Source organism: Halichoeres trimaculatus, unplaced genomic scaffold, assembly GCF_033239565.1.
Source record: "Halichoeres trimaculatus isolate MK-OKI-2021-1 unplaced genomic scaffold, fHalTri1.1 fHalTri1_scaffold_18, whole genome shotgun sequence".
Lineage (NCBI taxonomy): Eukaryota > Metazoa > Chordata > Actinopteri > Labriformes > Labridae > Halichoeres > Halichoeres trimaculatus.
Genome location: NW_027437196.1, coordinates 4,787,008 through 4,805,487, shown reverse-complemented (window position 1 = coordinate 4,805,487; position 18,480 = coordinate 4,787,008). Strand labels below are relative to the sequence as shown.

Sequence of the window (18,480 nt, the reverse complement as noted above, 5' to 3'; positions counted from 1 at the left end):
TATAATTTTGAGGCTATGTCACCCATAGCTGCATAGCTGTGCATTCACATGCACTCCATGTCAGAAACTAGTTGACATTGTGCAAATAATTCCTACACTATGTGACCGTTGTGTTTACATGTTGAAAAATTACTTGAAAATAAATAAATAAATCATGAACAAAAAAATATTACTGATTTTTTTTCTCAAAAAAAATAAATAAATAAAAATAATAAAAAATAATAATAATAAAAAAATGTTTGTTATTTTTAGTGGCACTTATCATCTTCCATATGGTAGTTACCACCACTTCACCTCTTTTAAATATCTGCTTTTCATGTTAGTTTCAAAACAGTGCCACCGAGAGGATAAAACTTTCACATTTTGAGTCACTAATCCTTAATTTTTCTAAAATCCCTGTCAGACTTAGCTTAAAAATAAAGAATCGAGAGGGACTCAGCTACGCCCCTAAATATGTAAATAACTTTCTACCTCTTTATCTTAATGTTCATGCAGTTTTTCTGAGCTTCACGCCTCAAACTGTTTTTGTAAACATGTTGAAAACTGAGTTTCTTGGCTTATGTTTGCCTCTAGTGGACACTCAAGGAACTGCAGCTTTTTTTGCTCTGACTTCACTTTGAGATTCTGGACTGTGCAGCTTAATTTCTCTGTTTTCTGTGTAATAAACTCACCAGCACAGAGACCTCCTCCGACTTTATCTTCTTCGCACAGCTGTCATCTTCGCTCTTTGAATCGCAGCTGCTCTTCCTCCTCTTCAGCGTCTTTTTGGCTAATGCTTTGCCCTTCTTCTCAGGAACGATAACACCTACAAAAACACAATTAAATTCATTATTAATAAGCCTAAAAAAGCTCATTAATGATTCATTTTTATCTCTCAGGTGGAAACAGAGCTGCAGAGCTGGACTTTTTCCCAGTTTGAGCTCTTGTCCCAGTTTTGGTGTTGATGTTGGCTGAACTTTCCCCTCCAGTATCAGCTCACCTCCCTGCAGGTTGAGTTGATAGACATGCAACGCTGCAGATAAGTTCAGGAAGCAACAGGAAGGCAGCTATTACAGAAAGATCCCTCTCTCTGAGAGCTGAACTTTGTGTTTTCTGACTGTGTCCCTGTGCACAGAAAGTCACGGTGACCCCAGCTGCAGCTTTGCACAACAACAACAATGAAAAACATCTTTTATAAAACCTGCAGGCCTGTGGCTCACTTTCACGAATGTTTCTACAAATTATCCGGTTTCCTCTGAGTCGAAACATCTCACTGTCAATATTCACAAACATCTGAAGCCAACCTGATGAAAGTAAGGAACAGACTTTGTTTGTTGCACAAAACTCCTTCCTGACAGTAAAACTTTTTCTCACAAGTTTTATTTTCAAGTTTTGTTGCTTAACGTGTCGATAAAAGTGATCACAATTCAAAATAGTCAAGAAGCTCAAAGAGGGATGAGAGAGGATGTGATTCAGGGTGGAAAAAGTCTGACTGAAGGAAAGTTTTGGGGCAAAGAGAGCAGCTTAAACTGTGTGACATGTGATCAGATTTTGTTTTGTTGTTTCACTGGAGGCTGAAGGTGGGCGTGTGGTTCAACGCTCTCGACTAAAAGGTGAAAACCACAAATATCAAAGCCTTCAGACTAACACTGGAACCAAACAGTGTGACCTTTAAAGCAAAAAAAACCATCCATAATTTAATTTTTACAGCCTCAGAGGGGGTGGGTGTTTAACATCTCAGAGAGCGTGAGAGAAAACTGATGATTTCAACTTTTTCCAAAGAGAAAATTCACGTTGAGGCGAACATTTCTCAGTGAAAAGATGGCAGAATATGACTGGCTGCTTTGTCCATAGGGGGCGCCAAATTCAACACAAACACTGATTTTTTTTTTACTGTTGCTATTCCACTTTTATTATTGGCTACAGAAAAGGATTGGGGCCATTGAAAAAAATAAATAAAATAAAGGCCAAAATTTTTTGTGACTATTTTTTTCCGAGACTAAAGTCAGAAAAAATAGTAACACTTTTTTTTTTTTTTTTCTAAATTGGATGTATTTTTTCACCTTGCTAGTACCGGGTTGGGCCCCCTTTTTGGTACTTTTAGGTCCTGGAAACCTTCCTCAGAGAGTTTGGTCCATATTGACATGAAAGCATCACACAGTTGCTGCAGATTTGTTGGCTGAACATCCATTAACGAGCAGTTGGACTTGCTGTACTGAAAACTGGATAAACTAAGATAAATATTTAACCCTCATAGGATGCTTCAATTTACATGCAGCTGAAATTGAAATGACACAAATAAGAGAAAATTTTTTTTTTGGCATGAATATCAAATTTTCAGCCAGCAGCTTGTTGCCAGAGATAAGACCTGTCAGGATCTATTTCAGCAGCTCCGTCACTCCTCACTCTAACAGATAAAACTATTAAACCAACAGAAAAGCAGCCGTCTCATGTCACTCATCTTAAACACTGAGGAAAAACCATCACAGGCATGAAACAAGCCACATGTTAACTTTTCAAGTGTGAAATCAAACAAATCATTCAAACCTGAGTTTGACTGTTCACCTCGCACCTCAACCAACGTGATAAACACAACAAGTCATTTTCAAAATGAGGGTTACAGCATTTACATTTCTAAATTTCTCTGCTCAAGCTGCGTTTACTCATGTGGATAATGTTTATAGCCACAGGGTCGTGTTTTAAAGTTTGTCCGGGCACGTTGTGAGAAAGGATAATCGTTAAAAAATGCCATCAAAGAATACTTTCTGTTTCACATGAGAGCAAGGGATTAAAAAAATATATTAATTTGATAAAACAAACACTCTGAGCATCAACTGTATCTTTGATTTGAAGTCATATATGATGAGAAAACAAGCAAATTCATACACCTTGAAACTGAGAGCTCAAGATAAACAGCAACTACCAGCTAACAAGCTGTGACTCCCTGTTTTGCTAACAGTGGTGAGTCAGTTTGGATCGGATCAGATGACTGAAACCATCTTTATCCTCCTCAGGATGAAAATTCAGCCCCTGAAGCCGTTTCTTTGACATCTTTAAACCCGAGCAGCATGTGTGTGTGTGTCTCACCTTGCTCGTTGAAGGGGACCAGGCGGTACACCTTGTACGCCTCTGAGATGTCCAGCTGAGCTCGCTCTGTCACCTCCTGAAACTCTGCGCTCTTGCTGAGCGCGCAGCGCAGACGGGTCTTCCAGGCCGCCGGGTTGTTTTGCTCTCTTTCTGACATTTTCCCTTTAAACTCCGCCCACGCCTGGAGAGGACAAAGTCAGAGGGTTAGTCCACAGAATCTGCTGAAGCTGTTCGAATGTGAGGTCTGTGTGAAGCTGGTTTACAGACCCTGAAGATGGCGGCGTCCTCGTCTTTACGGAAGTCCTGTTTCCCTGCGTGTTTCCACGGGATGCGGAACATGGTTTTGCACTCATCGTCCCACATCAGCCCCGGATATTTCCCACTGTTAACCTGCAAACAACAGATACTAAAGTCAATGAGAGCTGAACCCTGAGTCTTACCTCACAGGCTGCTCATACCTTTTTAAACACACACACACACTTCACTTCACCTGGATATTCCCCCAAACTTATTAGGAAAATAGTCTGAATGTGAACACCAACAGACGAGCATTTTGCTTTGAATTTATCCAAACTTATGTGGCAGCACCAAGAAATCTGAGTGAGAAGCTGCAAAATGCAAAAACCATCATCAAAGAGGAGGTACTGTGCTTTTTTTAGTCTTATTCTGTCTCTCTGGGGTCCCCGTAGTATCTTCACATGATTTAAAGGTCCCATATTGTGCAAAATTCACTTTAGACTGGTTTTGTAACAGTACTATGGCGCGTTACTACGTTAACACACGAGTAAATTAATATCAGGGGACATTAAAGAGAAGATACATGGACATATATTACACATGAAGCTGGCTTTATATACAAAATGTTATTTTTTGTGTGGACGGATGTGTCTACTCATCGTGGTAGCCCTCGGCGGAGCTAATGTTGTGCTACAGGGTAGTGAACGCACTCTCAGCTGTTATTATGAACGCTTAGACCACAGTCACCACTGATGTGTGTGTGTTACTGCTGCAGTTTAGTTTGTTGATAGATGTCCCTCATGGTACTGTCTCTAAAAACTAACAGTCCAGGCTGCACACACTTCTTTCTGCTCGGTATGGTCATATAACTCTGGTTAGCATCAAGCTGCTAACGTTAGCCTTATTTACCTGATGCTAACTGCAGTAGTTACCAACCACTCAGAAACGTCCTGTTGCAGCCGTAGAGTTTGGATTTCGTCAGGTGTCTCTCCTTCTGGGTCATACTCTGGATCAAACTGGTATAACTGAACCACGACGCTTCTATGAGCCATATCTACGCAACACAACTGGATTTTGAGGCAAAAAACTTTGAATTGACTGTACTGGGACCTCTGACACTTATTTAAACTTGGTGAAAAGTTGCATAATATGAGACCTTTAAATCTCAAATAAAGCCCTATTTTTCTCGTTACCTCTTAACCATAATTTCAGTCTCCATCTAAAACTTTGTTTAGCTGCTGTCTCTTTAAAGGATAAGTTCGGTTTATACAGCTTTTACATTGTTTATAGAATGAAGTAGAACAAAATACTCACCCAGAAGGCTTTCCTGATCCAAGCAGTGCTTCAGGAGATATTTAGATCCAAAATCGTGCAGCGGACGTCCGTATAATGGGATCCATCAGGGCATAGACAGCGCCACTCCTAAAACTGCATTAATCATCCAAAAACGTGTGTTTTTCACCAATATTCCATCATGGTCCGCTCCAGGTCAGTCCTCTGCTGCAGTCTGTGTCACTCCAGACATTTTTGTGTGGCTGTAATGACCTCTAAACTCAAGAAGACTTTGTTTACGTTTGCCCCTCCGCGCATGCACAGTGCCGCTCATTATTTCAGGGGAAGACGGCAGGCTACATGACGACTTTCTTCTTCCAGTTTTGTGTAAAATGGATGAATATCTATCTGATGAAGATGTTGTGGAGGAGAACTTTGAATATAATGAGTGTCATAACAGTTTTGGGCCAGAGTTAACAGATGATGAGCTCAAAGAAAGGAGGAAGTGGAGTCAGCTTTCCAGAGAGTACTGTGCATGTGCAGAGGGGCAAACGTAAACAAAGTCTTCGTCAGTTCAGAGGTCAGTACAGCCACACAGCGCTGTCTGGAGTGACACAGACTGCAGCAGAGAACTAACCCGGAGCGGACCATGATGGAATATTGGTGAAAAACACAAGTTTTTAGACGATTAATGCAGTTTTAGGAGCGGTGCGGTCTACGCCCCGATGGATCCCAACATACGGACGTCCGCTGCACGATTTTGGATCTAAATAATTCCCGAAGCACTGCTTGGATCAGGAAAACCTTCTGGGTGAGTATTTTGTTCTACTTCATTCTGTAAACAATGTAAAAGCTGTATAACCCGAACTTATCCTCTAAGGCTTCCTGCTTTACATACCCCCTCCTCTCTAATTGGCCAGCCCTCTGGACGCCCATCAGGGGGGTAGACCTTGGTGTTTGAGGCCCATGAACCAGCAAAGAGAAACGTTTGTGTAACCTTATCATTTCAGAAAATCTTAGAAGGATTAATGAAAATTAAGTCATGAAAACACCTACAGTAAAAATTATTTATCCTATAAATATATATATTCTTCTATATATAACAAGACAGTTATTTCATATAAATGTCCCAATTTTGTCAAATTTGTAAGTTTCACATCAAGTGATTTGGATTATTAAAGAGTATTTGTGATTACGCAGTGGTTTGGACAGAATAAAAACAGCACTGTGAAGGTGTAATTAATATGTAGATGATTCCTACATTCATATACTATAGTTATTAATCCTAATTATTAATGAATGAGTTATTTTCTAAAGCTAAAACATCCTATATTTGGATGAAGTGTTGGGTAAACACTTTTACTTCAGCTCTGTTTCCAGCACTGACTCCATCACCTCTTTCCCTTTCCTTCTCCCCCCTCCCACACACACACACACACACACACTCACACCCACACACTGTGTATTCACACACACTCACCTGCTCCACAATCCAGGCGCGCAGTTTGCGAGTGGAGCGCATTTTCACTCCTGCCATGATGTTATTGAAGTCACTAAAACACAAAACAGAGTCGGTCTGACACAAACAAACATCCGTTAGATGTTCGTCTTGTCTGGGCAAGTCCAATCCAACACAACAACACGTTTTTTCACTTTATTTACCATTTAAAAATCAAATTTAGGGAAATAAACACATTCAAATCGATTCAATTCGATGAAAATATCGTTTGGAGACTGAGACTAGGAGTTCTGAGCCACCGCCGAAACCCATCACTTCTTAAACCGTTTTAATGTCGCTCGGTTTATATCGATTTCTATCGCTTTAATGAATGAATATATCTGTCCTCCCGCTCACCTGCTCCTCTGATATTTATAGTTAAACAAAAATAGACTCTAAACGTGTTAAATTGAGGAAGCGGAGTTAAGTTTCGTTTACCTCAAACGCGTTTCCTCCGCGGTGCCTGTGGACTGCTCTCACTGACGGTGTGTGGCTGTGAGCTGCAGACTGAGGACTCTCTACGGACGCTCCTTTTCCCAGAAATCACGTGACTTTGGGGAAACGCTGCGAGTGCTGACCGGCAGGGGGCGACAGCGGACGGAAACATTTATGATATCTACACAAACAAAACGCATTATTAAGACTCATTTTACCGTCTGAAAATTCATAATAATTATCAAATGTGATTATACTTGAATAATTTAATCAGTAGACTATTTTTAATGATTTTTTTGTCACTTGTAAAAGTAGTTCTTAATTTTTTTAAATTCAAAATAAATATGTATCACCACCTCACTGCAGAAATATTGCTATGACATGTATAACATATCAAAAAAGATGTGTGTGTATATAAATATATATATATATATATATATATATATATATATATATATATATATATATATATATATATATATATATATATATATATATATATATATATATATATATATATATATTTGTGATCAAATTTTTATTTGCTTTATGTTTCTGCCTCTCTGCGTTATACATACAGATACCTTCCATTCCCTGTTGCAAATTGTACATTTTTTATGACATTTATTCAGTGCACTATTTTCCTAACTTAAATTGTGTATATATTTTGTATTTACTCTGTGCAGAGTTCTTTATTTAATATTGTAATAATTATTATTCTTTTTCTACTACTTAAACTCTATTTTTCTACTCTTGTAATTCTATCCACGTTTGTACTGAGAGAGTGCAGTTTAAACCGGAGTCAAGTTCCTTGTATTCTTGAAAATACTTGGCCAATAAAGGTGATTCTGATTCTGATTCTGATATTTATGCACAATACAAAAATAGATTCCAAGTTGTAAAAATTTACAAATGTAAATTAACGTGCAGTAGGTAAAGATACAGATATTGTAATCATAACCCGAATACAGATAAAAGGTATAATCATCTACAATAACTGTCAAGGTGGTAGAAGTGTATAAACAACCGAGAAAACATGTAAGGAAAATATCTAAGTATATAAATAAATTAAATTGAATTAAATAAATCTCACGAATAATAAAAAATAAATTAAAGAAATTAAAAAAGAAAAAACATAAAACCCAAATCAAAACCCACCCATTCCCCAGATCCAGATCCATAAAGTTCAGTGTATATATATTTATATGAATAATAAATAAATCTAACTCAAATCAAAGTAGTAGAAGAAATAGAATAAAATAATAGTTAAATTCATAAACAAAGATTTGAATAAATGGTTGAGAAAACTATCTTAGAAATAATAATAAAAAAAAAGTTTTTCTCTTTTTCAATATGACTATCAGTATAGTTTCATTTCTTTCTGCCTTAAAATGATTTAAACAAAAAACTGAGCATTTTATTTATAATAAATGTAATGATACATACAGTGATTTTAAATGTAAAACAGATTTATTTTGCAAATTTAAGAAATCAACTGTTGCTTAATAAGTTAATTATTTAATCTTGTGTCCCCTCTCATCTCGTTTTGTGTGTGTGTATGATTTTATGCGTGTTAAATTTTGTTCAACTCATTTTCTTCTTAATTATTGTATAATATATCATGTAAAATCACTTAAACTCACTTGTAATGACCCTGTCCGTCATAAGTTGTCTTAAATGTTTGTTGTATTTGCAAAAAAAAAAGAAGTAAATAAAAAGTTTATTTATTATTTGTATTGTTTTAAACCTGAAGGGCAACTTAACTTAAATAATGAGCAAGAAATTTGAATCTGAGACTAAATGTGAAGTTTAGAAACAAATAAAAATGCTACAGTGAAGAAAATAAATGTATTAAAGAGTAATTAATGTCAAATAAATAGCAAAAGCTCGAAACCCGAGGCATATTTATGGTGACAACAATGAAAACTTGCTCATATTACTTTAACACAGCACACAGTCGTTAACGCACTTTGAGAACTGAATTTCTTATCAGTCAAACAGCTGATGCAACATCCAGGTGACCCTGCTGTTGAAAGGTTTTCTGGGGAATTTAAGACTGAAAGCCGGGGGATTAAATAAAAGAAGGTGGAGGGAGTGTAAACAATGTTTTATGTGTTTCTCATGTTTACATTCACTCAGTAAAGTTTCTGTAATGAATGCATAGGGAAGTAAAAAGTTTGTTTCACTCTAGATATTACATAAAAAGCACAGGGTACATACTTCAAGCTAAAGAATAAAGCACATTTAGATTTATCTGTATTTTTTTTTATTAAGATTGATTCATACATTTTCTATAAATGATTAACAGTCCAAAGACCAAACATCAGCACAACCTCTGACTTCCTTCAAATCGTGTTAATCTTCTGCTCAAATAAAGCTTCTTTAAGAGAATAATCTGATCTGCTTTCAAGTGCAAAATATATTTGATGTCTTTGTGTGTTTCATCTCCATAGACAAAAATAACTTTCTTTAGAAACATTAGGGTGCAGCGTTAATGAAAGGTGGAGTCTACAATGAGATGACAATCCCACAGGAGCAGGTGGAACAAGTTCAGACAGATTCATCCAAGTTTTCACTTTCAGTTCGTCTAAAAGGTTTAATGAGAAGTGATCATTTGTTTCGTCAGAGCTGGTGGAGTCATGCTTCAAACATTCATGACGTAGACAAGCTTAGTTTACTCTTTGATTGTTCTTCAGCTCGGTTTCTGAAGGTTATTTTATTTGTTTCGAGGAACTTTTTCTCCCAGAGGAACTTCCATCACTTTCTGTGAGACAGAAAACAAAACACAGAGATGAAACATGTCAGATTAAAGTGTTTCTGTTTCTGTTGAGGTGTTTCAGCAGCGTTGAACCCTGACGTGTCTCACCGTGAGCAGTCGGGCTTGGTAAGCGTTGTCCTCCTCGTTGTCTCCTCTCTGCTTGTCCACCTGGTGGCGATCACACGCCCGGAGCAGCTCCTCGAGGTCGTAAAGCACAGCCGGGTCCAGAGAGTGAATGTTTATCAGGCTCACCAGGTACTCCTTGTAGTGCTTCCTGCAGGAACAGGCAGAAACTTCAGGAAACAAGCTACTGGGAAATGCTTCAAGATGCAGTTCCTCGAGTGTCCACTTGAGGCAGACTTCTAAAATAAGAAACTATTGGGCTTCAAACCATATACTGTATATAGAGTGGACAGCGTGGCCCTGCCATTAATCATTGTACGGTTTTGAAGCCAAAATACCGCCATCTCAGGCGACCGCCATTGTAGCAGTTTGGATCCAGAGTCTGTGCAGTAGCGACGATGAGGGATTCTGGGAGAATCTGAGTGGAGCTGACTAAAATAATATATTTTTTTTTTCTTTCGAGAGTCTAATCACTTCCTGACTCTACCTCCAGACATATTTTACAATCCCTGAAAAAAACATTACGTAAAGCCTCGTTTTTAACCTCGTATAACTAATGAAAACGAAACTTTTCAGAAAAAAAAAAGGACTTGGATACAAGACAACCCAATAATATGTTTAAATCACCACAACAATCAGACGTGAGAAACATTTCTACGAGCTGTATTAATTTTTTAAAGTTTGATCCCAGCCCATCTGGAATGACTGGAAAGATGGATTTTTTTTTTACCTATACTGCAGCCAGCCACCAGGGGGAGCAGTTTTTGTGGAGACCTCCATTTTTTTTTACAGTCTATGCTTCAAACTTGCTGATTGCTGCTTTTTCTCTGACTCCAGATTTTCCAAAGTGATCAGAAGTGTAGGGGATTCAGATTGACAGTGTATCTGAGAGCTGAAACTAAACACAGATTTTTAAGCTCGTCTCTGAAACAGCTTTCAGAAATAAACTGTTACTCAAACCCTGCACTGAGATGACACCAATTTTGCTTCCTGGATGACCTTAAAAAAAGAAAAGAAAATGTGTTTGTTTTTCCAGAGACATGCCAACCACAGACCTCCCGCTGTGACAAAAACCACTCTGCAGGCAAACAGGAAGTGTTTGGGAACCCCAGGAGAGAGGGCTGGTCTTCCTTTAGCGTTTCAGAATAATCAAAGCGAAGGATTTTTTATGTGTTTTCAGAGTCTTTTAGTGCTGATTCACTAAAAACAGAGGTGTTTCTGTCAAAACAGTCGACGAGAAAAAAGTCTGAAGAGGGAAACGTTTGAGGTCTGTTTTTAAATGATTGAATAGTAAACTATGATAAAAGTGATAAAAATGGAGACACACTCACTCGCAGAGTCCAGCGTGTCCCGGCTCTGTTTTGACCCCACAGGCTGAATCGAACTGCTGACCGTCTTCATCTTTCTGCTCCATCACGCAGCAGGCGTCTGAGTCACAGAGGAGGAGACAGAGTCAGTGATTCATCGGATGTTTTCATCGTCTGCGTTGATAAATTCACCACAAACCATTTCTAAAACTGGCAATAAAACCAGACTTTCAGATGAAAAACAGACAAGAAGTTAAAGAGAGCAGATCAACTCATCAATGAAGTTTACAAAATCAAATCTGTTTGTACGGTGGCTGATAGGTGTCGGCAACTGAAGTTAAGGGACAGTTTTCCTCACACACAGAAAAGTTGTGAACGTAGGTAATGACTGTTTTCTTTTATAACTTAAGCTATGATTAATCTACCTCTAACTCTAACGTAAACCTACGTAACCTCGTTTGACTTTCATTGTGTTGTAGTTTCATGAATCGTCTGACACCCACCGGCCACCGTTTGTTTCAGTTAAAGTTTTTGGATTTCATAATCGAGATATCTTCACACTTAAATGTTTTGTTTGTTCTTCCTGAACTTGATGAAAAGAGAATGAGAAAAGAAGGATTTGAGGTGTTTTACCAGTTTGAGCTCCGTCTGAAGGATCTGTGTTGAACTCCACGCCGTGTCTCTGAGAGAAAAAGTTCATTAACAACAATCGTTGAAACTCACATTATCCAGATTATTACATCTCCCACTACACTTGTTCTGATGTTACAGTCCTGTCCTGAATGTAGTCTAAAGACATAGAAAGTTTCTGTTGATATTTTTGGTTTGTCCTCACCTAAACTATCTCCAGTAAGTCTATAACTGCACAAGGGCTTCATTTTTCTTTTATAGCCCAAAGGAAGTGAAAGCTCATTTTACATCCCACTCAAAATAGAGATAAAAAAGATGAAGTTGTGGGTTCAGTGAGTAGAAATGTAGGGATGGGTACCTTTCACATTTGAAACGACACAGTATTAATGCCCGGTACCTCGCAATCAGTATTGGTACTCAACGGTACCAATTTTCAGTACTTTTTTGTGTTTATGTGGTAAAAAAATATAAATTTGTTTAATAATAAAATCTCAGTTTTTTCAGTTCAACATATTAATTCTTCAATATATAACCTTGTAATGCTGTGTTTATGTCCAGCATGGAAAATCACCTACTCTTCCACTCCCTCACAGTCACAGGGATGCTTTTAGGTACCCAAACATGATACCTTAAGAATTTGCGTGAATCGGTACCTATAAAAGTACCTAATTCGATACCCATCACTTTTTAAAAACAGTCAAGTTTCCCAAAGTTCACAATAAACATCAAATAAGAACATCAATAAAACAAATAAAATGATTAAAATAACAAATAGAAACCATCAAGAGACATAAAATCAAAGAGGTCGAGACAAGCAGCAAAGTGCTAAAATCTGCTGTTTCTCCAGTGTCCACTTGAGGCTGGCTCTGGAAGTAGCAGAAGTCACACAACAAGCCAAAAAAAGCTGTTTTCAAATCAGAAATTAACAGCCTGGTTCAAAAAACGTCTCCTGTCTGAATCACTAATTTTACTATCGGCACACACTGGGGTGTGAACTTTTTTCCTAACTAGGTCGTTCAGAGGACATTAAGATCGGGAGCTCGCCCAATCAGAGGCACAGCTCAGGGTCACGTGTCTGACAGGCGCTCTATAGCTGTACGCGAAGCCCTTGCCACTACCAATATGGCCGCTAAAGCCGATATGCTTCATTTTCCGTTTCAGAAACAGACGGATGACGTCGGCGTGACTACGTCCATGTTTTATACAGACTCCGGGTTAAGACCATTAAGACATAAAAGGACACAGATTACACAACTCTCATGTTGAATTAAAAGCCAAAGAATAAAAATGAGTTTTAAGATGCGATTTAAAAATCTGTAGAGAGGGGGATGTTTTTATTTTGAGCTGCATAATTTGGGAAAAGGCTGGATCACCTCTGGTCTTTAAACAGGATTTTGGGACTGTGAGGGAGTGTAAATATTTAAAAGGTCAGAAATGTACTGAGGATTTAAAAACAAAAAATAAAATCTTAAAACGAATGGGAAGCCAATGGAGGGACGCTTGGATCGGGGTGGTGTGTTCAGGCTTTCGTGCTCCTGTTAAAAGACGAGCACCTGCGTTTTGGACTAACTGACAGCGTGGGAGGGAAACCTGGTTTACACCAACATAGCGAGCGTTACAGTCGTCCAACCGTGTGGAAATAAAAGCAAGAATCATTTGTTCAAAGTCATTAAAGGATAAAACCGATTTAATCTTGGATAAAAGCCTGAGGTGATAAAAACTGGATCTAACAACTAAATTTATTTATTGATCCAAGTAAAGATCACTGTCAACTTTTACACCAAGATTTAAAACTGTGGGTTTAAAATAAGGTAAAAGAGGGTCCAGGTCCCTGTAAAAAGAGAAAAACATGGAGTGTGTGTGTGTGTGTTTACCTGCAGCAGAGCCTGGAGTCTGTGCGGCTCCCAGTCTCTGAGATAGAAGAGACAGTCTCTGGGGTGGTGAGCGTGGAGACCGGGGAAATTACACTGAGGCGTCTTACACATGGTCTGCAGGAGTGAACACAACAAGTTCAATTATGATTTAATTAACACAGAAAACAACAGAGCAGGTGAAACCAGTGTGTGTGTGTTGTTTCTGACCTTGTGGTACGGGTTGTTGCAGCCGCTGCAGAACTGGTACCTGCACTGGGTGCAGGTGAAGTGCATGCAGCCACCTTTGGTCAGAGCGTACTGGAACCTGCAGGACGGACAGGCTGCAAAAACACAACACAAACTGATAAATCTGTTTAATCCAGACTTTAACTAAGTGGTGAATGAGTTTTTGTGTCCTCACTGATGCCGTTGTCTCGCAGATACCCGGCCAGGCCCTGCCTCTGATACTCCGGGTCGTTCTCCCTCTTCCACTGCTGGAACTCCTCACAGGACAGATCCTGGTGCTGAGGCTCCCACTGACCCACCACCCACAGAGGAAGAGGTTAGGAGACACAAACTCCCACTGAAACGAAGCTTCAAGGCTGAATTCCTGAGATAAGATGATAAGAAAGGATGTTTGTACTCACAGGTTTCTTACACTGAGCGCAGAAACTCTTCTGGCAGGACAGACAGGTGACCTTCAGCTGGTCTCCTTCGTTGATGAAGCCGTAGGTGCACTGAGGATGAAGACATCATTATCAAACTTTAACTTTCCTCCTTTGTTACTTGTTTGTCCAGGATCAGGTCACCCTGAAGTGTTCCCAGGTCAGACTTGATCCCTTCAGGGAGCTCTGGGTCCACTACCAGGTCTCCAAAGAAAGAGACCCGTTCTCCTGATCCTCTCTGAGGCTGAGCCAAGACCCCTGTTGTGTTAAATCTAATAAATTCGATAAATCTTTTTCTCCTCTTCATTTCCTTCCTGTTTTCTTTTTTAAGTTGTTTTTTTTTGTCTTGTATGCATTTATTTTCCTGAGCGGACAAGACGCAAATAGAGCAGGAAACAGGTGTATGACTTCACATCAAGGCCAAACCGGCGCCCTATTTTCATCTTTAAAAGCTTTTATGTGCCAGATACTATTTTTCTTAAAAGGACTTGTGGTCATTTATTTGTCCTTAAATCCCACAGAGCTGCAAAACTTAAGTATTTTCTCTCTTTACACACATCAAAATACATCTTTAAGCAATAAAAGACAGCAAAAATAACTGCTTAAAATTTAATTTTATCACCTGATTTTCTTTGTTTTCAATTTTAAATGTACACTCACCGGCCACTTTATTGGGCTCACCTGTCCAACTGCTCGTTCACTTAAATTTCTAATCAGCCAATCACATGGCAGCAACTCAGAATGAGGAAGAAAGGTGATTTAAGGGACTTTGAACGTGGCATGGTTGTTGGTCTGAGTATTTCAGAAACTGCTGATCTACTGGGATTTTAACCCACAACCATCTCTAGGGTTTACAGAGAATGGTCCCAAAAAGAGAAAATATCCAGTGAGCAGCAGTTCTGTGGACCAAAATGCCTTGTTGATGCCAGAGGTCAGAGGAGAATGGACAGACTGGTTGGAGCTGATAGAAAGGCAACAGTAACTCAAATAACCACTGGTTACAACCGAGGTCTGCAGAAGAGCATCTCTGAACACACAACACGTCCAACCTTGAGGCAGATGGGCTACAGCAGCAGAAGACCACACCGGGTGACCCTCCTGTCAGCTAAGAACAGGAAACTGAGGCTACAATTCACACAGCAACACCAAAACTGGACAATAGAAGATTGGAGAAACATTGCCTGGTCTGATGAGTCTGGATTTCTGCTCCACATTCAGATGGTAGGCTCAGAATTTGGCCTCAACAACATGAAAGCATGGATCCATCCTGCCTTGTATCAACGGTTCAGGCTGCTGCTGCTGGTGTAATGGTGTGGGGGATATTTTCTTGGCTCACTTTGGGCCCCTTAGTACCAACTGTGCTGGAATCATCTCAGACTGCTTTCTTCAACATGACAATGAGTTCCCTGTACTCAAATGTCCTCCACAGTCCCCAGATCTCAATCCAATAGAGCACCTTTGGGATGTGGTGGAACGGGAGATTCTCATCATGGATGTTCAGCCGACAAATCTGCAGCAACTGTGTGATGCTATCATGTCAATATGGACCAAACTCTCTGAGGAATGTTTCCAGGAGACAGAAATGTGCTTTTTAAAATAAAGCCTCCCTGCATTATCCAATCTTATATTCACAATTTTTAATAATTTAATAAAGGAGAATTGATGTAGGAGGTTAAATTGGATGAGAGCAAGAAAAAAGAAATAATTTATGCAACAGTTAAATGAATAAAAAGTGCTTCATGTAAACACATTTAAGCTCCTCCCATGTCAATAATCACGATTAAATTACTTTTTACTCTGAGTGCATAAAACATGAGCAGAAATCTCAAAACCTCCAGTATGTGACTCCTCCTTCTTCCTCTTTCGAGGGCTGAGTGTTTGACGTCTGTTATCTTATCTCTGTGAGACGTGAGCTGCACTTTGGGGGAGTGAATCAGATTTACGAGAGCTGGTTAAGTAACAGAGAAAGAGCAGGGGAACAGATTTATGAGGACGGAGGATTCTTACGTGATTACACCAGAGGAACTTTGGATCTTTCATTAGCGCCTGCTCCGTCAGCTTTTTATGGAAGAGGTCGTAGACGTCGGGCTCCAAGCAGCTCCGCAGCTGCAAAAACAGAACAAAGAACTCCAGAAATGTCACTGGGAATGATAAAAATTTGACTAAATATTTGTGTTATCACAGGTTGGAACTTGTTGCAACTTCTTTTATCTGGATCTGAAGCTTTAAAAGAGTTTTTTCATCCAAAGTGACTCAGACGAGAAAGAACAACTTTGATAAGAAAGAAGATCAATTTGATTTCATAAGTTGCTTTTTTCACTTTATGAGTACAGACGTAGATTTCTCCACGCCTGCGTCTCCGTGTACCTGTATGTCCAGCGTGGAGAAGTAGCTGTCCATCAGCTCGGGGTCGTTGATGTCCGGCTCGCCGCAGACGGGACACACCATGTCTCTGATGTGTTTGTCCCTGACGGCGATGGTGAAGTGCTGCCGGAAACAGTCGTGACACACGGAGCACTGACAGGAAGTCAGAGACTGCATCTGGAGACACGAGGGAGGAGAAGGAGAGGTGAAGAGCTCTGACAGAAAATAAAAAATTCTGTTAAATGTGGGGAAACCCGCCTCCTCCTCCTCCTCCTCTGTGACGCACCTTGCTGCGGGGGAAGATGCACAGGCAGCAGGGACACTCGTTGTTGAGGAGACGCCTGATGAAGTCTTTGTCCGGGGACTCTTTCACAGCCTGCACCACGTCCTCCAGAGAGTACGACACGTCTGTATCCTGAAGCAGCGACAGGACGAGCTCACAGCGCCCCCAGCTGGGCAGGTCGTACAGCGCCAGCAGACGTCGGCACATCCTCTGCGGAGGAGCACACAAAGAGTTAACGCGACGTCAAACAAACACGCCAGCAACAGTAGAGGCTCCAGGAGAAGTCACACCTGTTTGTCCGGGTGTTGGGGATCGATCGGCGGCTCTGGTTGGTCGGTCCAGATCCGCTGGTGGAACTGCTCCAGGAGGGGGCGCTGCAGCAGAGACAGAGCTCCTCTCACCTCCCCTCCGCTCTGACGCAGCGCCTCCTCACACTGCAGGATGTCTCTGAAGCCCAGAGAGTGCAGCTCCTTCATCTACACACACACACACACACAGAGCAGAGGGAGAGGGAAACAGCAGCTAAGTGTCTCTAATGCACACACACACACATAATGACTCCAGATCTCGTGTTCCAGCATCTGCGTTAAAATCTTTCATCCATCACACAGACATTAACCACATCCTGAGCTACGCACACGAACATAATTCAATCCAGTGACGTCTAAACTACATTTAGACTGTGCATAAGCTAACTCTGCCGGATTAAAGGACGACAGAAAACACCAGAGCTCCTTCAGCTGACGTGTTTTAATCAACGTATTTATCACAATGTGAAAATTTGCTTCATGAACATCCAGAGCTCATAAAACACAAATGAGGATTAAAGACTTTGAAATGATGCAGAAAATGAAGAAAAACATGATTTTCTCCTTTGTTTGTAGTTAAAGGCCAATCGTTTACAGAAAGAAAAACTCTGTGTGTTCTCACGGTGAAGGATTTCACATGAGGTCAAAATGACCTCAGGACAACATGAGCACCGAGTCCCAAACGATCAGACAGAAACTTTAAGGATTTCAGCTGTTTGTGCCCAAGATGTTCTGCAGAAAACAAAACTTGCTCTGGTGGATCTGCTGCAGCTCTCACTTTAGGTCTTTATAGAAAGTTTGAGGGCACAAAATAAGTTCAAAACTTTGCTAAAAAAAAATCAAATTGTCTTTTTTGTTACTAATTTTTTGAGATAAGAGCCAGAACTCTGACGTTTTTTTCTCAGAACTCTGCCTTTAATCTCAGGAAAAAAATGAGAATTCTAGGTTTAAGATCAATTCCAACTTTAATGTCAGAATTCAAGTTTTATTTTACATTAAAAAATATTGGTACATAAAATACCTCTTGGGAGGAACATTAAGGCCATTGAGAAAAAAACAAAACATTTTTTTTTGTTGTTATTACATTTTTTTTCCTAAGAAAAAAGGTCAGAATTCTGGGACTTAAGTCAGAATTTTGATTTTCAATCTCAGAATTCTGCAAAAAAAAAAAAGTCAAAATTCTAGGATTTAGGTTAATTCTGACTCTGAAGTCAGAATTCAAAATTTATTTAATATGATAAAAAATATTGCACAATTAAAAACCTCTTGGGAGGAGGATTGGAGCCATTGAGAAAAAAAAACATTTTTTTGTTTTTATTTAATTTTTTTTTCTCAGAATTCAGTCTTCAAATCTCAGAATTCTGAAAGAAAATTAAAATAAAAAATAAAAGCAGAATTCGTGGATTAAGATTAATTCTGACTTTAATCCAAGGATTCCAGTTTTATTTTACATATATATATATATATATATATATATATATATATATATATATATATATATATATATATATATATATATATATATATATATATATTGTAGGAGCCAATTCCTTAGTTAATATGTATTTATTTATTGAGTTATATTTTTAACCAAGCTGTGTGGTGGGTGTGCCTATTGACTGTGATCCCTGCAGGTGGGGAGCGTAAAAGGAGAGCACGTCAGCCTAGAGGTGTGGCTGAC

General features: G+C 39.3%; 1 protein-coding gene across 1 annotated transcript in view; it reads right to left on the bottom strand.

Moving 5' to 3' along the window:
* The window catches only part of LOC141807235 (E3 ubiquitin-protein ligase RNF31-like), a 35,422-nt gene that overhangs the window by 6,266 nt on the left and 10,676 nt on the right, over nucleotides 1-18,480 (bottom strand). The window contains exons 13-29 of the mRNA XM_074693074.1: nucleotides 16,782-16,967; nucleotides 16,495-16,701; nucleotides 16,212-16,385; nucleotides 15,852-15,950; nucleotides 13,827-13,916; nucleotides 13,601-13,715; nucleotides 13,408-13,520; nucleotides 13,201-13,314; nucleotides 11,330-11,378; nucleotides 10,721-10,817; nucleotides 9,369-9,540; nucleotides 6,600-6,648; nucleotides 5,313-5,360; nucleotides 4,574-4,575; nucleotides 3,334-3,456; nucleotides 3,067-3,247; nucleotides 672-805 (exon numbers count right to left, since the gene is read on the bottom strand). Of these exons, the coding sequence (XP_074549175.1) occupies nucleotides 672-805; nucleotides 3,067-3,247; nucleotides 3,334-3,456; nucleotides 4,574-4,575; nucleotides 5,313-5,360; nucleotides 6,600-6,648; nucleotides 9,369-9,540; nucleotides 10,721-10,817; nucleotides 11,330-11,378; nucleotides 13,201-13,314; nucleotides 13,408-13,520; nucleotides 13,601-13,715; nucleotides 13,827-13,916; nucleotides 15,852-15,950; nucleotides 16,212-16,385; nucleotides 16,495-16,701; nucleotides 16,782-16,967 (1,953 nt within the window). The remainder of the gene's footprint in view (nucleotides 1-671; nucleotides 806-3,066; nucleotides 3,248-3,333; nucleotides 3,457-4,573; nucleotides 4,576-5,312; nucleotides 5,361-6,599; nucleotides 6,649-9,368; nucleotides 9,541-10,720; nucleotides 10,818-11,329; nucleotides 11,379-13,200; nucleotides 13,315-13,407; nucleotides 13,521-13,600; nucleotides 13,716-13,826; nucleotides 13,917-15,851; nucleotides 15,951-16,211; nucleotides 16,386-16,494; nucleotides 16,702-16,781; nucleotides 16,968-18,480) is intronic.